General features: G+C 37.4%; 2 protein-coding genes across 3 annotated transcripts; one reads left to right on the forward strand and one right to left on the reverse strand.

Moving 5' to 3' along the window:
• The first annotated feature begins 21 nt into the window (after positions 1–21).
• layna (layilin a) lies at positions 22–9,707 on the forward strand. 2 transcript variants are annotated; one of them, XM_039661653.2, is made up of 8 exons: positions 22–285; positions 649–666; positions 2,421–2,718; positions 2,796–2,953; positions 5,050–5,094; positions 6,035–6,121; positions 7,110–7,212; positions 7,283–9,707. In XM_039661653.2, the coding sequence occupies exons 1-8, from the start codon at positions 117–119 to the stop codon at positions 7,632–7,634; spliced, it is 1,230 nt and encodes a 409-aa protein (XP_039517587.2). In that variant the 5' UTR covers positions 22–116; the 3' UTR covers positions 7,635–9,707. The 2 variants fall into 2 exon arrangements, with proteins under 2 accessions (XP_039517587.2, XP_039517588.2); XM_039661654.2 differs by lacking the exon at positions 649–666.
• Positions 9,708–12,385: 2,678 nt separating this feature from the next.
• LOC120471818 (uncharacterized) lies at positions 12,386–18,425 on the reverse strand. The gene is made up of 9 exons (XM_089129909.1): positions 18,326–18,425; positions 17,737–17,913; positions 17,351–17,623; positions 16,727–16,915; positions 16,140–16,234; positions 15,948–15,998; positions 15,350–15,731; positions 15,065–15,244; positions 12,386–14,348 (listed from the first exon to the last, which is right to left on the reverse strand). The coding sequence occupies exons 1-9, from the start codon at positions 18,348–18,350 to the stop codon at positions 14,299–14,301; spliced, it is 1,422 nt and encodes a 473-aa protein (XP_088986035.1). The 5' UTR covers positions 18,351–18,425; the 3' UTR covers positions 12,386–14,298.
• Positions 18,426–18,627: the final 202 nt, after the last annotated feature.

The raw sequence follows: 18,627 nt of genomic DNA on the forward strand, positions 1-18,627 counted from the left end.
TTATGATCGCATGTGTGTTCGTTCAGTCACGCGCCCTCGTCTCACTCTGAGCTGCCTCTCTGGATGTTCACAAAGATTTCAGCGGATAACGGGACAGGTGATTCGTTTTCTACTGGATGAAGGGATGTTCCTTTTTTATTTTCTCGGAATCCCATTGTCTTCGTGAAATTACTTTTAAGACCCATGGAAGTTTGATCAAAGGTGTTAAAATGGAACTGATGAGAAAATCTGCCTGCGTTTTGGTTTTATTCAGCATCTCCGCGTGGGCGTCAAAGATTATAGGCGGTGAGTTGGACATTTAAGAAAGAAAATATTTCATTCGACTAATTTTAAAATATTAAAATATAGCCTATTTAGTAATTATTTCGAGGAAAAGTTAGCTAATTCGAAGAAATCATATTTTATATATTAGTCTGCAGCATGCCCTTTTGACAACCCGGGGTTCTTTATGATAGCCTTTAGAATTCGTTCTCTAGGTTTTTCATTGACTTTGTTGTTGTTTTCGCTGATTCGCTCACTTAACTATCAGACTCGTTCAGATGCTTGAATACAGGGAGTAAGTGACTTCTTAAGATGCTTTAACAGTGGCTGTTTTCTCTCTTCACCACTTGTAAACCCGATGTGTTGTCCATCCTATCTGCGGTGCAGACATTTACGAGCCCAGAGGTATGTTCTGCCGCAGACACTAATGGCTTTCTCTAAATTAAGATGTCCATCTCATTATTTATTTGGTCATAGAGCGAAAAGTAATCATAAAAGGCACATATTACATTTTTTTATACATATTTACATTTTTTTTTACATTTGTCAGAGTAAATCTGCTGCCTACACGATGTTATTAATGTTCTTAAGGATTTATTTATTCGTGTATTTATTTATTTTACATTGGGAGTCCCTGGATTTGCTGATTGTCTGAAAAAACAACATTGCTTTAGAAAAAGTAATCAAACATGTAACTGAAAATTTGTGTTCTGGAGAAAAAAAGATTGCCATTTAGCTGACCTTTTGTACTGACAATGCACTTGAGTTCAGTCTCACTTTTCAGTGCTGTCATTGCTGTTGTAACTTTAAGACTGCTAAAGCATTAAAATATGGATTTTCCCCTGTGACTTCATGTACAGTAAATCCATATAGTAAAAAAAAAAACATCGATCTCTTAAAGTTTAGATTAGCATTAAAATTATTGCATACTTTTTGAGATATGGGGTGTGTCTCAATCCCAGGTTCTAGGTCGTGAATTAGTGTATCCTGCACATGAATTAAGGATATTATAGGACCCTTGCTTACTACACATTGGGACATGTTGACATTTTGACTACATGACAGTGTCCTCATACAACATCACAAGTATTTATAAACAAAAAGCCAGAATTAATATCTTTCCAACAATTTTTTTTATGTGATTTATTGATAAAATACTTAAAAATGATAAAATACTATAAAATGTATATGCATCATTTCAGTCATAAATAAATTATAAAATGAGCTTGATTGTGTTCATTACCTGCCTGATGTATATTTATGCTGAACAGTTAGCTGAACTGTTAACATTAGTTAATTCACTGTGAACTAAACATGAACAAACAATGAACAGCTGGATTTTTATTAACTAACATTAACAAAGATTAATAAATACGTAGAACCAGTGAGCTCATTCTGTTCCCCTAATGGAAGTTCTGAAGCACGAAACATAAATCATGTGAGCCAACTTACCACACACAATGATAGATGTTTTTTAAAACCATTATTTAATTATAATGGTAACACTTTACGATAAGGTTTATTAGTTAACATTAGTTAATGTATTAACTAACATGAAATGAGAAATACATTTATTTTCTTTAGGGAGCGAACGTTTCAGTGGATTTTTTTCATTGGATTTTTCATATGAGACAGCCCTTAAATTGGCCGACTCCCTGATTAGTGCCCTGACTACTGAACTAGGGAGATGATTGAGACACACCCCACATCACAACACATTTGTTTTTGTTTCATTTTCTAAATATAAAATTATTCATCTTAAAGTGATAGTTCACCCACAAATGAAAATTCTGTCATCATTTACTCACCATTAAGTTGTTCCAAATCTGTATGAATTTCTTCTGCTGAACACAAAATAAGAAATTTGGAAGAATGCTGGTAACTAAACAATTGATGGGCCCACTTCCATAGTCATTCCCCCCCCCCCCCCCCCCCCCCCCCATATTATTGAAGCCAATGGGGTCCATCAACTGTTTGGCCCATATTCTTCAAAATATCTTCTTTTGTGTTCAGCAGAAGAAAGAAACAACAACTTTAGGGCGAGTAAATGATGACAGAATTACATTTTTGGGTGAATTATCCCTTAAGTGTTCCAAATAAAAGTATAAATATATTTTCATTCCATTGTCTTTTCTAACATCTATAATGCGTCTCTTAAGGTCAACAGATCTGCAAGCGTGGTACCGAGAAGCCCTGCTATAAAATCGCCTACTTTCAGGACAGCCGACGTAAACTCAACTTTGAAGATGCGAATCGAGCCTGCAGGAGTGATGGTGGAGACCTTCTCAGTATTGAGTCTGAGACTGAGCAGATACTGATAAAAAATTTCATCCATGAACTAAAAGCATCAGATGGTGACTTTTGGATTGGGCTTCGTAGGGATCAAGATTATGAGGAGAAAAACGGAGAATGCCCATCTCAATACTACTGGCTGGATGGAAGCCAAGCAACCTTCAGGTGTGACGAGAGCTGCATTTGATGGACACATTCTCTATGTAGGTCCCTTTGCTCATTGTTTTGTGTGTGTGTGACAGGAACTGGCACTTTGATGAGCCTTCTTGTGGGTATGAGGTGTGTGTAGTGATGTATCATCAGCCCTCTGCTCCTCCGGGCCAGGGCGGTCCTTACATGTTCCAGTGGAATGACGACAATTGTGAAACCAAAAACAACTTTATCTGCAAGTACACCAAAGGTTGGGAAGGAATATTTAAATTCAAATGATTTCTGTGTGAATTCATTTTACTAATGATATTGCTTGTGCAGGTCTTAGTTTGGTGATTTGAACAAACATTAAAGGCACACTATGCAGGAATTCTGTTTTTGTCAAACAGCGACCCCTAGAGTCGCTGTGGAGTACTTGTATTTAATGTCACTGTCGTAAATACCACTCTCGCAAAGCGTCTCTGCCATAGACTGGTCTCTGCACTCACAGCCTGAAGCTGTTATATTAAGGTACAAATCTTGCATAGTGTAATTTTTTTTGCATTAAATGAGAGATCTAGCGCTAAAATGTGTTTTTGAACTCAAGCTAAGTGCTCGTGTCCGCTGTTGTCAGTGTCATGGATACATAGCGCGCGCAGTCTTCACTCGGACGCGCTCTTCAGTCTGTCGCAGTTGCGGAGACTCTCTATTCACTCTGGTGAAATCACTAAATAAAATGCACAAAAACGTGCCCCTGCTTGATATAGACTGTAGCCACTGATGAACGTTCAGTTTTGATGAGAGAGAAAAAAATTTGACACGCTTGGCAAAAGATCTACCACAAGACCGTTAAAGAACTTGCGGATTGATTCATTTATTCACGGGTTCTCTTTTTCTTTTCCTAGTCTCTTCCGACCGCGTTTTCTTTGCTTTTTCCGTCGTCGAGTATCACATCTGAAATGCGCGTTAGTGTCTTCATGCTTCATGTTGTGGTTGATGTGTGTGACGCCGTTGCCATAAAGCATGCCGTGATTCTCGTGAGATTTGTCGGGGGCGCTCCTCTCAAACTTGCATTGCTGGTTTTTCCAGCACCGTCCCCCCCAAGCTTTACTACCAGGATGATTCGCCCTACTATGACTTTGTTTCCCAAAGAAATGACTTTGAAGCTGTTATTAAGGTACAATTCTTGCACAGTGTGCCTTTAAACTTGCTTATTACACTGCTCTATGGAATACTTGATTCTGATTGGTCAATTGTTCCATCTTCGGTATGTTATGTATGGTATAATGTACATTCAGCCGGTTGTTATCGCAAAATAATTATCCTGCTTATTACACAGCTACTTACTGTAAAATAATTAGACTGATCAAAATATTGAGTCATATACTTTATTAGTTCTTTAAATGCAAAGCTTCCCCATGCAGAGATGGCAGTTGCTAGCAAGCGGCAAATTCAAAGTTATAAATTATATGAACATTTAAGGTATACCGTACAGTCATACCAATTATTATACAGTATTTTGCCACATAAATAATTATGAGGATAAGAGATATTAATTTGAGATTAAACTGTTTTACACCTGTTTGTTATTTTATGATCCATTACTGTGTACAAATCAATCGTCGCAAATCGGCAGCAGCTGTATTTGTATGAAACAGGAGAGCGAGTCTGCGTTACCGGATGACACAATTAAATAATTGTACAGAAAATATTGATTTGAGTTTTTAATATTTTATTAGCTATTATTATTTTATTTTATTTATTATTACAGTACTTTATCCCTTAAATGTCTGTCTAGTTTGAACTTGCCACTTGCTAGCAACTGCTCTCTTTTCGGAAGCTTTGCTTTTAAAGAGGTAATAAAATATTTCAACTCGGATCAATAGCCTATTTCATATAATTATTTACTTATGTGGCAAGTAGCCATGTAATAAGCGGAATAATGTACATCAAGCCGGATGTTATCATAGAATAAACCCCTTCAGGGTGAATTAAGACCTGATCTTCCTGTTGGTGATCTATAAATAGAGCTGTGCTTTTATACAGGCTTATGGTTTCCATCTAGTAAACAATAAAAAAAAACTCATAAAAATCCCATTTGCTTATACTTTGAAGAAGAGTTCACATATCTGGAGAACACAATATCCTGACTTAGGGAAGTTCTCATTTACCATTCACATTTAAAATTTGTAATTACAGCTTTCTAAGAGAAACAAGAACTGGGGTGCGTTTCCCGAAAGCATCGTTAGCCAACTATGGTCGCAAGTTTTTCTCTGTTGGTAATGACGGAACCTACGACCAGTTGGCTTTGGGAAACGAACCCTTGTTTAGTATGTGATATAACATGGTCATCATGTGATGTTTCAGATAAACCTCTAGCACCCATCCCTGCAGAAAATGAAACATTTAAAGGTAAGCTTGATTATATATATATATATATATATATATATATATATATATATATATATATATTAATTTGTATATTAATATAGTGGCTCTGCATATTTAGTACAAATTATTTTGTATTTTATAAAATAAAGACAGCTGATGTAGTGGTAGGGGGCTTCAGGAAACTTCCAGGAGGGCCTCAATAAGTCTTAAATTTATTTAAATTTAATTATATTAGCATACCCTTGTGAAAAAGAAGTGCTCTTAATTGTATTAAATGTCACTTGTATTATGCTTCAAATTTAAGAGTATATTTTAAAACAAAAATGATTTTAGATTTACATTACATGCAATTCGCACTTCAAGGCATAGTTCACCCCAAAATATAAATTCTGTCATAATTTACTGAACCTTAAGTTGTTTACAAAAGAAGGACTTTTTAAGAATGTGGGTAACCATACAGTTGTGGGGAAACATTGACTTCCATATTCTTCAAAATATCATCCTTTGTGTTCAGCAGGAAAAAAAAAACAGGTTTGGAACAACTTGAGGAGGGAGTAAATGATGACAAATTTTTGCTAAAGTGTACTTCTTTTTCACAAGGATAATCCTAATTACAATGCGAAACAAAATACTACAACTAAATATGTACATCATTAAGCTAATATTTTAGATTTTTTAATTTGTATTACAGCAAAAGTATCAAACGTACATCAGCTTACATAGCAGGACGTTCAAATATTGTCTTGGACAAAGGGGGGCCTTGGAGTCAAAATGTTTGAGAACTACTGGCCTAATGTTGGATGGATTCATTTTAATCCATCATTTGTGAAATATGGGAAAGTCTGCATTTATTGGTTTATTTGCATGTGCTTGTTTTTTTGTTTAGTACTTTTTCTGTTTAATGTGCTGTAGATATCTTACACCAGATAATACGCGAAAACCTAATTCTCGTATATTACAGATGCTTTTCCGACACCCAGAATACCCAGATACCCCTCTGCCACAGAGAAGGATGATGGCATGAGGGTGGTTGTATCTGAACCTCCAGGTGAATCTTTTTCTGTCAGACATGGTTGAAGAGTCTTATTGGTCTCCATTGGTTCTTTTCAGAAGGCTTGTATCAAACTATATTTTTCTGTACTTTTTCATTTGTGAAAGTTTAGGTTGTATGGACTTTTTCAATTGATAGGCAAAAAAAGAGATAATGTTATATCTTTGTTCATTTCAAAGATGAATGAATGTCATACAGGTTTGAGTTGTTATATGAGTTTTAGATTGAAGACAAATATGTCTGCACTATTTCTAGGTCACTAAACAATAAGTCAATTTGTCTCATTGATCCTGCGACTCTTTGTACAGATTATCAGACGTTATTGCTTCAATTGAAGCACAAGATGCTTTTTGGATCATTTTACATCATGCTGCATATTATGATCAACAGGTTTTAAACACATTGACATACCATACTAAATATTTTTAAGTTTTCATTTAAAGGGGTATGCTGATATCATAATTTATAATAAAATCTTTTGATTAAAAATTGTAGACATATTTTCAGTCTTGGTCTCAGACGTTTGGACCCCGCTAAACTATGTTGAATCAATGCTGGAAAACTGAATACTGGTGTGTGTTTTTTAAATGTAAAATATGAAAAAGTATACAACACTGTTCAAAACTTTGGGGTCAGTAGGAATTTTTCTTTAATGGATACTTTTATTCAGTGAGAATGTATTAAATTGATCAAATGTAACAGTAAAGACTTTTTTAATGTCTATTTTTGATAAATTATGTTCTTTTAAACTTTCTATTTATCAAAGAATCCTGAAAAAAATATCATGGTTTTGACAAAAAGCATTAAGCTGTCTCAACATTATTCTTAAGGATAATGTGACACTGAAGACTGGAATAATGATGCTGAAAATTCAGCTTTGCTAGCACACAAAAGACTTCTTTCAGAAACATCAATCCAAACTTTTGAATGGTGTTTAAAGGGCTGTATACTGTTGATATTAACCAATATCCTTCATGTCTTTCAGACAATACTCTCAATATCGCTTACATTGTGCTGCCAACCATACCACTTCTACTGCTGCTGATTGTGGCGACGGGAGTTTTCTGCTTCAAGCTGTTCACAAAGAGGTACGTTGTTTCACTGATCTCTTCACTATTCACTAAATTTGATAGCAAAAAACATAATCTATGCATGCAGGAAGAAAGAACAGACTGAGACTCCTCCAAAGGATCCAGGATACTGGGCCGCTGGAGAAAGATGCAACAGCCCGAGCCCTGACGTCTACAAGGTCATCCGAAGGCAGCACGAATCAGACCTGGCCGGCACACGGCCTGACATCAAAAACACTTCCTTCCTGGGTTCTTCCCCAGACACTCCACCCGGAGATTATGACAACCTGGCAGGCCGGGACACTGAAAGTGGTTTTGTGACACTGGCCAGCACTGAGAGCGGCTTTGTGACCAACGATTTGTATGACACGCTGCAAGGCCGTGGAAGCGGGAGATACTACAGAGACCAAGGATGGATGGATGAGTTATATGGCTACTGATATAAAAGATGACATTAGCATTAAACACGGTATTCTCTTGTTAAGAATGATAATAGCTTACCTGTCGATGTCTTGCCCAAGTATTTCCTTGGTGCCAGATACCCAGTATTATCTTTAATTCAAGTATCCACTTTATTTTTAACATAAGAATGAGTGTGGTCATTAGTAACTTGAATGTGTAAGGCTTCAAGTGTCATTCGCTTTCGGTTATTGTACCTGTACAAAATGCTCAAATTTTGTAGGTTTTCTGTTATCAGCCAGCGATGGGTGTATCAAAGTATACTGTATAGTATAGTACATTGTTTGTTAATGTTTGTTTAGCCCATCCAATTAAAGGTAGGGTAGGCAATTTCGAACAGGCTAGCAATAGCAGGCTAGCTTTGAAAGCATGAGATCCCACCCTCCCTTAAAACACATTAACGCACACAGCAGCGTCTGAAAGCGGTGTGAGAAGAGAGACAGTCTCAAATTACCTCATGTATTAAAGCACATACCATTACAATAATAACAAACCCAAACAACTTGTGCTCTAGTTGTACCACCTGACTGCTTCAGATTCATTTCGCCGTTGACATAGAAACGCATAAATCCGAGTCTGAGGTTGTGAACAGCTCCTGGAAGAACTTTGCGGGTTTCCATTTTAAAATTGCGAAATGTTATTGACAGTTACTAATGTCACATACTATTAAGGATGGATAGTATACACATTACGACGCAGCTAGTGTGTGACTTTTATTTTAACTTATATAAACTAATATAATTTACTTTACAGGACAGTTTAAAGCTCATAACCATATTTTGTTGTTACTTGAAGTACTTAGAGTGCAATGTTATGTTGCATCATGCAGTATTTTTTATTTTGAGAGTAAATGCCTATTTTATTTGTGTACATTTTAATCATTAACATTAAAAGCAACATTAAAAGCTCTTTTTACAACTAAAATAACAGTAAAGGGTCAAAAAAACTGAATTCCCAAAAATTAAAACGGAAAAAACGGAATTTGTAAAAATTAAAACTGAAAAAAACGGAATTTGGTAAAAAATAAAACGGATTTTATAGGGCCCTAGACATGGCGTGAACGCAGCATAAGCTTGTTGTTTTGGTTCTGGAGGAACTGTAAAACATGGCTGCTGTTTCTTTGTGACCCTCAGAACGAATGCAGTGATTGGACAAACATTTTTTTGGTCATGTGACTCCCACAGAATATATATACGTTAGCCTACGTTTTAATATTTAGATCACTTCTATTATTGATTGCTATCAGGATGTGAAAAGTGTTTCAAGCAGTATAATAAAACGTGTTCATAAAACAAATGCCTACCCTACCTTTAACTTGTGGTCGTAATGATAACAATATAAGCATAATATTACTTTAAAAGGTAAATGTTTGATAGTTATCGTAATCATAAACACACTGGTTTGTTGCTCCCAGTTTACTGCACTTTGTTATTCTTCTAGTTGTTTATTTACTGTGGCAAATGAACCGGAAGTCTTGCGCATTTTAAGAAAATAGCTTTCTTCAGCGTTGCAAAAAAAGTGTATAGGTTACCAAAGGTTACATATGTGTGGAATGTGTGAATGTTTTTAGATTTCTGAAATGTATTAAATGAATGAGAAAAAAATAATTCCTAGAATTCTACAGATTTACCATCAATTTTACTGGCTCTATCAGAGTTTCAATGCAACATTTTAAGTTTAAGGGTAATGATTATCAAGACATTCGCTAGTTTACCTTTTTTTATTTAACCTTATACAATCCTAGTTTATATATTGTGAAAAGAACGGTAAAACAGTACTTACCAGTTTTTAATGCATCTTTAAAGCCAAACTCTGAAGGATGAACACAAACTGACTGGTTTGCATGACCATATTATGCTGCTTTTACTGGATGTGCTGTATCTGCCTCAGTAATTAATTACACTGTGACTATCTCTTGAAGACTTTTTCTTGAAGGTCTTTTTCTGTGAAATAATGAATGGTCAAACAGCCTTCAAGTTTCTTATGCAAATATTGGAATGTGTATGCCGTGATGTTAATGAAACCTTAATAAACAAAAAGAAACTAATGAAATTGAAACTAAATACATTTACTTTCATTTTTGGGCAAATATGTAACCAATCAGTTAAATGCATGTACAGGGCTGCCAGCTCTCACGCCACAAATCCATTTTCTCACGCAGTGAAAAGACAGAGAAGGTTACTTTTGATATGAAACAAAGTCTCAGCTTTCAAATTCTGTACATTTTATTAGGAAATTCAAACAATATTCAAACCTCAGTTCAAGTGGCACCGATCATCTCTTCCTCTTTACTACTAGTAAATAAACACAAATGAACATTAAAAGGTATGTTGAGAGATACAGTACAACTTTCCAAAATGTATTATGTCTCATTTAATCGATCAATCAGTGTTTCAACCGCGGAAAGTGGTCAATAAAACTGTACTCAAACTCATCCCAATGGAAGGGAGTATTAAAAAGAGCCCCAGTGGTGCAGGGTGAATAGACTAGAGCTGTGGGTAGCCAAAAAAAAAAAAATGAGAAGGTCCTCACTGCAGAACATGAAATCCAGAAGGGAGGAGTTAGATCAGCTTACATATACCTAAACCTACCTTATCTGCCCCCTGATCCCTAATCCTACCCATCTCCACCCCCTAACCCCATCCCCAATCCTACCCATCTCCACCCCAATCTCTAACCCCACATCTAATCCTACCCATCTCCACCCCCTGATCCCTAACCCCACCCCTAATCCTACCCATCTCCACCCCAATCTCTAACCCCACATCTAATCCTACCCATCTCCACACCCTGATCCCTAACCCCATCCCTAATCCTACCCATCTCCACCCCCTTATTCCTAACCCCACCCCTAATCCTACCCATCTCCACCCCGATCCCTAGCCCCACCTCTAATCCTACCCATCTCCACCCCCTGATCCCTAACCCCACCCCTATTTCTACCCATCTCCACCCTCTGATCCCTAATCCCACCCCTAATCCTACCCATCTCCACCCCGATCTCTAACCCCACCTCTAATCCTACCCATCTCCACACCCTGATACCTAACCCCACCCCTAATCCTACCCATCTCCACCCTCTGATCCCTAACCCCAGCCCTAATCCTACCCATCTTCACCCCTTAGATCTGGATCCAACTATGCCCCCTGGATCTCGTGTAATGCAATGAGGTGCTACTGGACCTGTCTCTCTCTGGGAAGAGAGAGTTGAATGCAGCATTGCTGAGGTCTATGTTACCTAGAATTTCCCCACTAGTCTTTAATTTGGATATTTAAGCCCCTTGAATTGGTTTCAAGTCATAACGTGAAAATATTGTTGGCCTCATATAGCTCAGGCCTCCATTTCCCTTGGGCTTAGTGTTTGTTTTTCAGTAGCACCTCATTGCTTAGTGGGCTTAATGTTTTTTTTTTCAGTTGCACCCCTGAGATCCAGTAGCACCCCCGAGATGGAGATAAGGGGTGGGGTTAGGAATCTGGGGGTGGAGATGGTTAGGTTTCTGCAGTGAGAACCATTTACATTTACATTTAGCTGACGCTTTTATCCAAAGGGGCGTCTTGCTCAGGGACACATTGGTGTCTCACAGTGGATTCGAACCCGGGTCGCTCACACCAAAAGCATGTGTCTTATCCACTGCGCCAAAGTGAGAGGTGTTGGCACAGTGGATAAGATCTCCCACAGTTATTCAAAACATTTAATCTGGATCAAAATGATCCGGATTTGGAAATCCCATTTTTTCCTATCCAGGATCAGGCAATCCGTCTTAATTTTATGCCGGTTTTTCAAAGCAACATTGGACTGGATCACCCTGATCCAGTTTTCAAGATTACCAAATCCGGATTACCAGTGCTCTTAATGGGACAACATGTCACAATATGGGCTACCAGCTATGTAAAGAACAGGTAGAAGAGCCAACATGGGGTCACTGTGTTTCTTATTTTGAGACAAAACACAAATGGGGAAAAGATAATTTTTCTGAATAGCTTAATTGTTAGCCTATGTCTACTTTATCACTGTTACAACGTTTACACAAGTCAAGTACAAAATATAAATAAAGGTATATACACTAAATGACACAAATGCATTTTTTGACCAATTTTAAAGTTTTACTACATTTTCTTCCTGAAATCCACCTTCAAATTCTACCCCCTGTTGGGATCAGGATAATCCTGTTTTTTTGGATGAAAGTTATCCAAATCCCACTGACAAGTTTTGAACAACACAAACTGAAGGTTTGATCCAGATTAAAACTAGGATTGGATTCCCTGATCTAATCCGATTTCAGATTCCTTCTTTCCCTTTTGAACAACCGATTTTCAAGATTTGATCCAATCCGATAACCAAAATCAGATCAGCTTACCTTTGAACAACTGGCCCCAAGTGAGAGGTCTCTAAGATCTCGAAGTGAGAGGAGATCTCTGCTATACAAGTTGGTCTATAACTCCACCCCCCTTAGAACCAACTCCATCTTTCTTATAGAGTTTAAAAGCACGTACTTCTAATGCTCCTGACGAGTTTATATGAAGCCATGTCTCAGATAAACAACGAAAATCTAAATTAGAGTCCAGTAAAAGATGATGAATTTGATCACTTTTGGATATAATAGGCTACTTTGTGTTGTTGTGAACTTTCTCTTCTAAAGTGTAGGAACTCAGAAGCGAAGACCAGGAGACTTGGTTGTCTCTTCAGCAAGACTCTTTATTGAGAAACACGAGCTGTTGGTAGCTGCAGGCCTCATCAAGTCAAATCTAACTAAGGGAACTTTACATTGGAGTTGATTTACCTTTTTAAGGGGGAGGGGTTACATAGAGTTGGAGACACTCTGAAACAGAGCATGTACATGAGAGACATGAGAACCAGATGGGCAGAGCTTCCCGCACTGAGACAGCAACCCCAAGACAAATAGTCTCAGTAATAAAATAGTAGGTGTTCAAACTTATAAACACAAGGTGATGGTACCAATTTAACTTGCAATACAAAGATCAGGACAGGTTTGTGACATTTACCTTAGTTAAAATAATTCACACTACTACACTTCTTTGGTATGGGAAATCTAGATTTTAATACATTTGTACAGTGTGTTTATATACCATTTGGCTTAACTTTAGGATCCAGAGTATGTGAGCGGATTGGAGCGCGAGCGAGCGGGGTTATAACATTTAAGTTTGAGCCAATTTTTTTTCCCACCTCCACCCCCCCTCTTCGGAGGACAACTTTATTTATTTATTTATTATTTATTTATTTTATTTTTTATTTATTTTTTATTATACAGAAACTGTGATATCGTTTTTTAGGTACATACACAATATGTTATCTTCAGATTACATTCACAGCCGACCACTGGGCCAGTCCACAGACTGATAACAGGATTGTGCTGACTGCAGACTGCTGGGCCAGAACACAGACTGGTAGTTGGATTATGTTGCCTGCAGAGTGCTGGACTGGTCCACCGGCTGGTGGCGGGCTTGTATTAGTTGCAGACTGATGGGCCGGGACACATACTAGTAACGGAAATGTGCTGACTGCAAACTGCTGGGCTTGGGCTGGTTGTTGAATGCCAGACTGGTCCACAGACTGTGAGCTTGCTTGGGCTGATTGTTGGATACTAGACTGGTCTGCCGATTGTGACCTGGTATCCAACAATCAGCCTAAGCGAGCTCACAATCTGGCATCAAGTCTGGCATCGAACAACCAACCCAAGTCAGTTTACAATCTGTGGTCCAGTCTGGCATTTAACAACCAGCCCAAGTCAGTTCACAATCTGTGGACTAGTCTGGAATCCAGCAACCAGCCCAATTCAGCAAGTTTGAGCTAATTTAAATTGTTATCCACGTGCTCTCTGCGCAAAAGTTCAGTTAGATATAAGTCTGGTGGCCTAATAGTTCATTTACTTTTTAATTTAACACTTTGATGTAGGCCTATGAACAAATTTTTATTTATATAATTAGGCCCATTGATTCGTTTAATTTTACAGCTTTTTTGTGTACAATTGATATAGGCCTAAGCCAATTTAAATTTTATTAGTGTGCGCTACGCAAAAGTTCAGTTAGGCTTATCAAAATCTGACCTAATAATTAATTACTTTTAAACATTTATGTATTTATTTTTTTGAAATTTTTGTTTATATAATTTTTGGTTATATTACAGTATTACAACCATTTATTCATTTAATTTTACTGCAGTTTGTTTGTACAATGGTTATAAGCCAATTAAAATTTTTATCGTGCGCGTTGAGCAAAAGTTATCAAAATTCTGGCCTATAGTTAATTTACTTTAAAACTTTTATGTATATTTTTGTTTGTATCATTTTTATTCATATTATTAGGCCCATTTATTCGTTTTTAATTTTACAGGACTTTTTGTGTAGGCTGCATTCCTGTTCTTACATAGGCTAGTCCTAATATGTAATTTTTTCCTTTTTTTGGAGTGAGCGAGGGGCGATTTGAGTGGAGCGCGAAGCAAACTGCGTTAAGCGCCAAGCGATAATAAGCGGAGCGGCCTGGTGTGGCTTTTGAACCGCTCCACTCCGCTCATCCCAAATTTTTCTTGATTGATTTATTGTCCCCAAGATCCCCCGTGTTGCCAGGCTCTGAGCTCTCTGGTGTGGCGGCGTGAGTTCCCTGGCGAGTTGGATTTCGAGCTTCGGGTCACGTCACAAGCTCAAGCCCTCCACCAAGGACAGCAAGTTTGTTATTTCCTGTCCAAAACAAAGATTATAAGAACATGTCAACACATAAAAGTTTTTACAGCAGAATTGAATTCTGTTTGCATCACTGATTCTGTTATTTTCCTGTTTAATATCATGAAGCTGCATGAAACAATCTGTCCTGTATAAAGCGCTAAATAAAAGAAAGTGACTATATGACAACAACATTAAAATAAACTCTGTTCACTCCACATATTTGAAAATAGATAAATGATAAATGAGAACAATCCTACTCTGTCTGACTGTTCTACTTCCTCACACCTGAAATCTCCTGAACTTGTCCAATCTACAAGAAGATCATTCTCTGAGCCATTTATGCTGTAAGATCTGATCTAACGTCGGCCGTTTAGTTGGATCCTTTGTAAGGCACTGGCTAATCAGATCACGGCATTCTGTACCAATATTAATAAGAAGAGAGCTGGTTAGTCATGATGATCATGTGACTTGGCATCTAAACATGATTAATGTAAGGTAACATGTTCTTTATCTTTACTTTAAAGGTGAAGTATAGAGTTTCTGCATCAAAGGGAGCATATTTTCAAAAGACCTTGCTTGCTTCACGCCTTCTCCCAACTCAAACATCACAAAGGCAACTCTTACTGGTTCAGAAAAATCTTACATATAGAGTACTTCACCTTTAACTTTTTCTGTACAGAGCCGTTACTTTATGTGTGTGCTTATCAAAGATTTCAATATTATTCACTCACCTTTGGATAAGTTGGAGTTAATAAATGTAACTTTGCCTCGTTTTATTTCTTTTCTATTGGCAAAAGGAGGACATGCATTCATCATCTCATATAACAACACTCCTAGAGCCCAGGCATTTGTTGGGACGGCGTGGAATGTCGTATCCGTGAAGACTTCAGGTGGGCAGTAAGTTCTTAATCCTGTAAGCAAGACATTCGCGAGTTGTTAAGCTTTTTTGTTTTTCCAAAGTGTCAAATAATCAGTAGGTCACTACATTCAGGTTTCCACACTGCCAAAATGCTCACCAAGGTATACTCTGCTCTCGTAGCCGTCACTACTGAGAAGCTGACCGCACCCAAAGTCAACCAGCTTGAGCTCTAGCGTGTTGTTGTTTATCAGGAAGTTGCCCGCATGAACGTCATTATGAAAGACGCCATGTTTGATGCAGTGTTGTACTGCCAGCACAGCCTGTCTCATGATGACCCGTGCCGTTGGTTCATCAAGTTCAGGGTTACGGTTGATAAAGGCCAGCAAGCTCTCACAAGGTTCGGGGTACTCCATGACGAGAGTGAATTTTCGAGGGTGTTCAAACCACTCGTACAGCTGTATGACGTGGGGGCTTCTGGGTTCTTGCCTCATCATTAGAAGCAGCGCCACTTCTGTTACGAGAGGTTCGGGATGCCCAGGCTAGAGAAAAGTAGAAGAGAGAAGATTAGCTAGGTACAAATCTCATTTTTTAATGTACTTTTCTTTGACCTCTGTAGATACAGAGCCTTTTCAGCTTAAAGTTATTTGGTGCTTCTAGGCTTACTTGTCTGTAACATGTACAGCGAATGCTTCCTACAGGTGTATTGACTACAGTAATCAGCACTTAAACAACTAAATACACATTCAACAACTTACTATAGCAAGATAACGATTGTTGTCAATCTTGCTGATCTGCTTGATGGCAACCTGCAAAAAACAAACAAGAAATGTTTCATTAACAGTAACAGTTTTCAGGCACCTGACCTTGCACGAGGTATCAAACCATGATCTGTAAATTGTACTTAAATGTGTTTTGCAAAAATGTTTCTACAGTTCGGTAATAGTTACCTTTTTGCCATCAAATTTCCGTATTCCCTCGAACACCCTGCCAAATCCCCCGGACCCAATCATCTCTCCTACCTCGAAGAGAGAAGCAAAGGACTCTGAAAAACAGAAACAATATTATAAATAAATAAGCTCGCTAGATCCTTTGAAAATATTAATAAAAGGTGACATACTCACATTTTACTGACTCAGATAAGTACAGGGTAATATTAACTGACTACATGTGCTTACTATAGAGTTAAGCTTAGGATTAGTTACTTGTAAGAATGCATAATTTACTGTTGTTACTATAGTAAGTAGATGATGTACTAACGTGTAACTACGTCACCTTAAAATAAAGTGTTACCAGTAACACTTTATTTCACATTCCTGTTCCTCATGTACTTATTAAAGTTATTACAATAACTGGGTAATAACTAGGTATGCACCTTCACCTAAACCTAATCTTAACCCCTGTAGTTACCTTTATGACATTAAAATGGGGAGAATATTATTATTCTCAGAAAACAAGCCTTAAGATATTTTTAGAGGAAAACAAGACGACAATACTGTTTAAAATAATGATCAAGAAATAATGACCGTAGATTTACCATGATTGTGCTTGACGGCTGAGTGATCTGGATCAGGCTCTGGGTCCAGATCTGGTGGAGGGATGAAAGGCTCCACAGCATTCACAGCACTGCAGTGACAACGGCAGCCGAAATGCCGTTTCATAGCCTTCCACACCCTCCTGAAGAAACCACAAAGTCCTTTCTTCTCTCTATATTCTGTAGGTTTTTCTGAAATGTAGAAAAACAATTGAAAAGACAACTATTAGAAACATCTCTGACCTCAAATTAAACAATGACAAAATTACACACGTTACTGTTCGATTCTTATCAGTAATGTTACAAATCCAAGTAATGCAAATATTATACGACAGCCCTGCTTCTGCTTAATGCCTGCATAAATGTCCCAAAGTCTTATTTCACAATATTTAGTATTGAGTATTTAAAAAAAAAATCTTGCAAATGTTAAGGGAACATTCTGTTTTATAATTTTGCAAACATTAATTATAAAAAAAAAAAAATTTACAAAAAGAAAATTTTAGCTAAATTATGCTGAGCAACGGTAAATATGACTAGAGAGTAACCTGTTAAAAACTTGAAGCAGTCTTATGCATAAAATAGCAAAATCAGTACACTTTACACCCCTCACTCCTATTTCAATCTCACCTGTTGAGCTCTTGTTGGCAGGAGACGCCTCCACGGCACCCTGAGCTATCAGGCCATTGGAAGTCACTGCTGGCTCCACAGGAACCTGACCTGGCAGCGGAGGACACATCATCTCTCGGAGGCTGTCGGACCCGGACAAACTGTGGCCACAACTGTCCTGTTCACTTGGGCTGTCCGATCCAAAGTCACTCCACCTCCACTCAACGATGTATGACCCTCTGCTGCTGAGACTCAACTCTCCGACTCTCTGACTGGATCTGGAGCGGCCTGACACTGGAATATTTCAAACATCAAAATCAGTTGTTGTATTTTTATTAAATAATATAAATAATCAATGTCAGTGGTCTCTTGTTATAAGTATATTGTTATAATAGAAGTGGACGCACATCCACCATCTGGGCTCTGCTGGCTGCCGCTCTGCCTCTTCCAGTGATCCTGACCTGTAAAAACAGAACCAGAAAACTCAGAAGACAGAGGAGCTGAACCGTCAGAACTGAGTCTCCAAACCTCCAGACCAGCCGTCTGAGTGGAAGCAGCTCTCCCGGATCTGGAGCTGCCTGAGCCTAGAATATTTCAGACATCATATAGTTAGTAATGTTTTGATAATAATCAATGTTCAATGTCAGTGGTCAGTTACAAATTGTTACTATAGTGACTCAAAATTGAAAGGTTTAACTTCACATCCAACAAGGAATCAAATACACATTATTTACACATAATTATAGTAATTATAATTATAATAGTTAGTTTTGATAATAATCAATGTTCTATGTCAGCAGTCAGTTACAAATTGCTAATATATAGTTACTCAAAATTGAAAGGTTTATTTTACATGCAATAAGGAATCAAATACACGTGATCATTTAGCTGTGAAATTTGGCGGATCAAATAAGTTATCTCGCACAGTTTCTGCACATTAATTTAGTCCATCATCATCATACCATAACATAAACAAATGAAAAATAGAGCACTCACCTCGTCTTTCACTCTTCTGAGCCATCAACGTCCTCCTACCTGCAATAGAAACAAGAAGTTAATTACAAAATACAATACAATACAAAAAATAACACAGTACAACCCTCCTCAGAAATACTACCAAAATAAATCAAATAAATAAATAAAAATAATAAATAAATAAAACAAAAAAATAAAAAAACAAATAAATTAAATCAAAAATTACATAAAACAACAAACTCCTAGTTTAACTCCCAGATAATAACAATTAGATAGAAGCCTCTTCAGAAATAAGATAAATGTAAAGAAAAGAGGGGAAAAAA

Source organism: Pimephales promelas, chromosome 4, assembly GCF_988280905.1.
Source record: "Pimephales promelas chromosome 4, fPimPro1.hap1.1, whole genome shotgun sequence".
In the NCBI taxonomy this organism is placed as follows: Eukaryota; Metazoa; Chordata; class Actinopteri; order Cypriniformes; family Leuciscidae; genus Pimephales; species Pimephales promelas.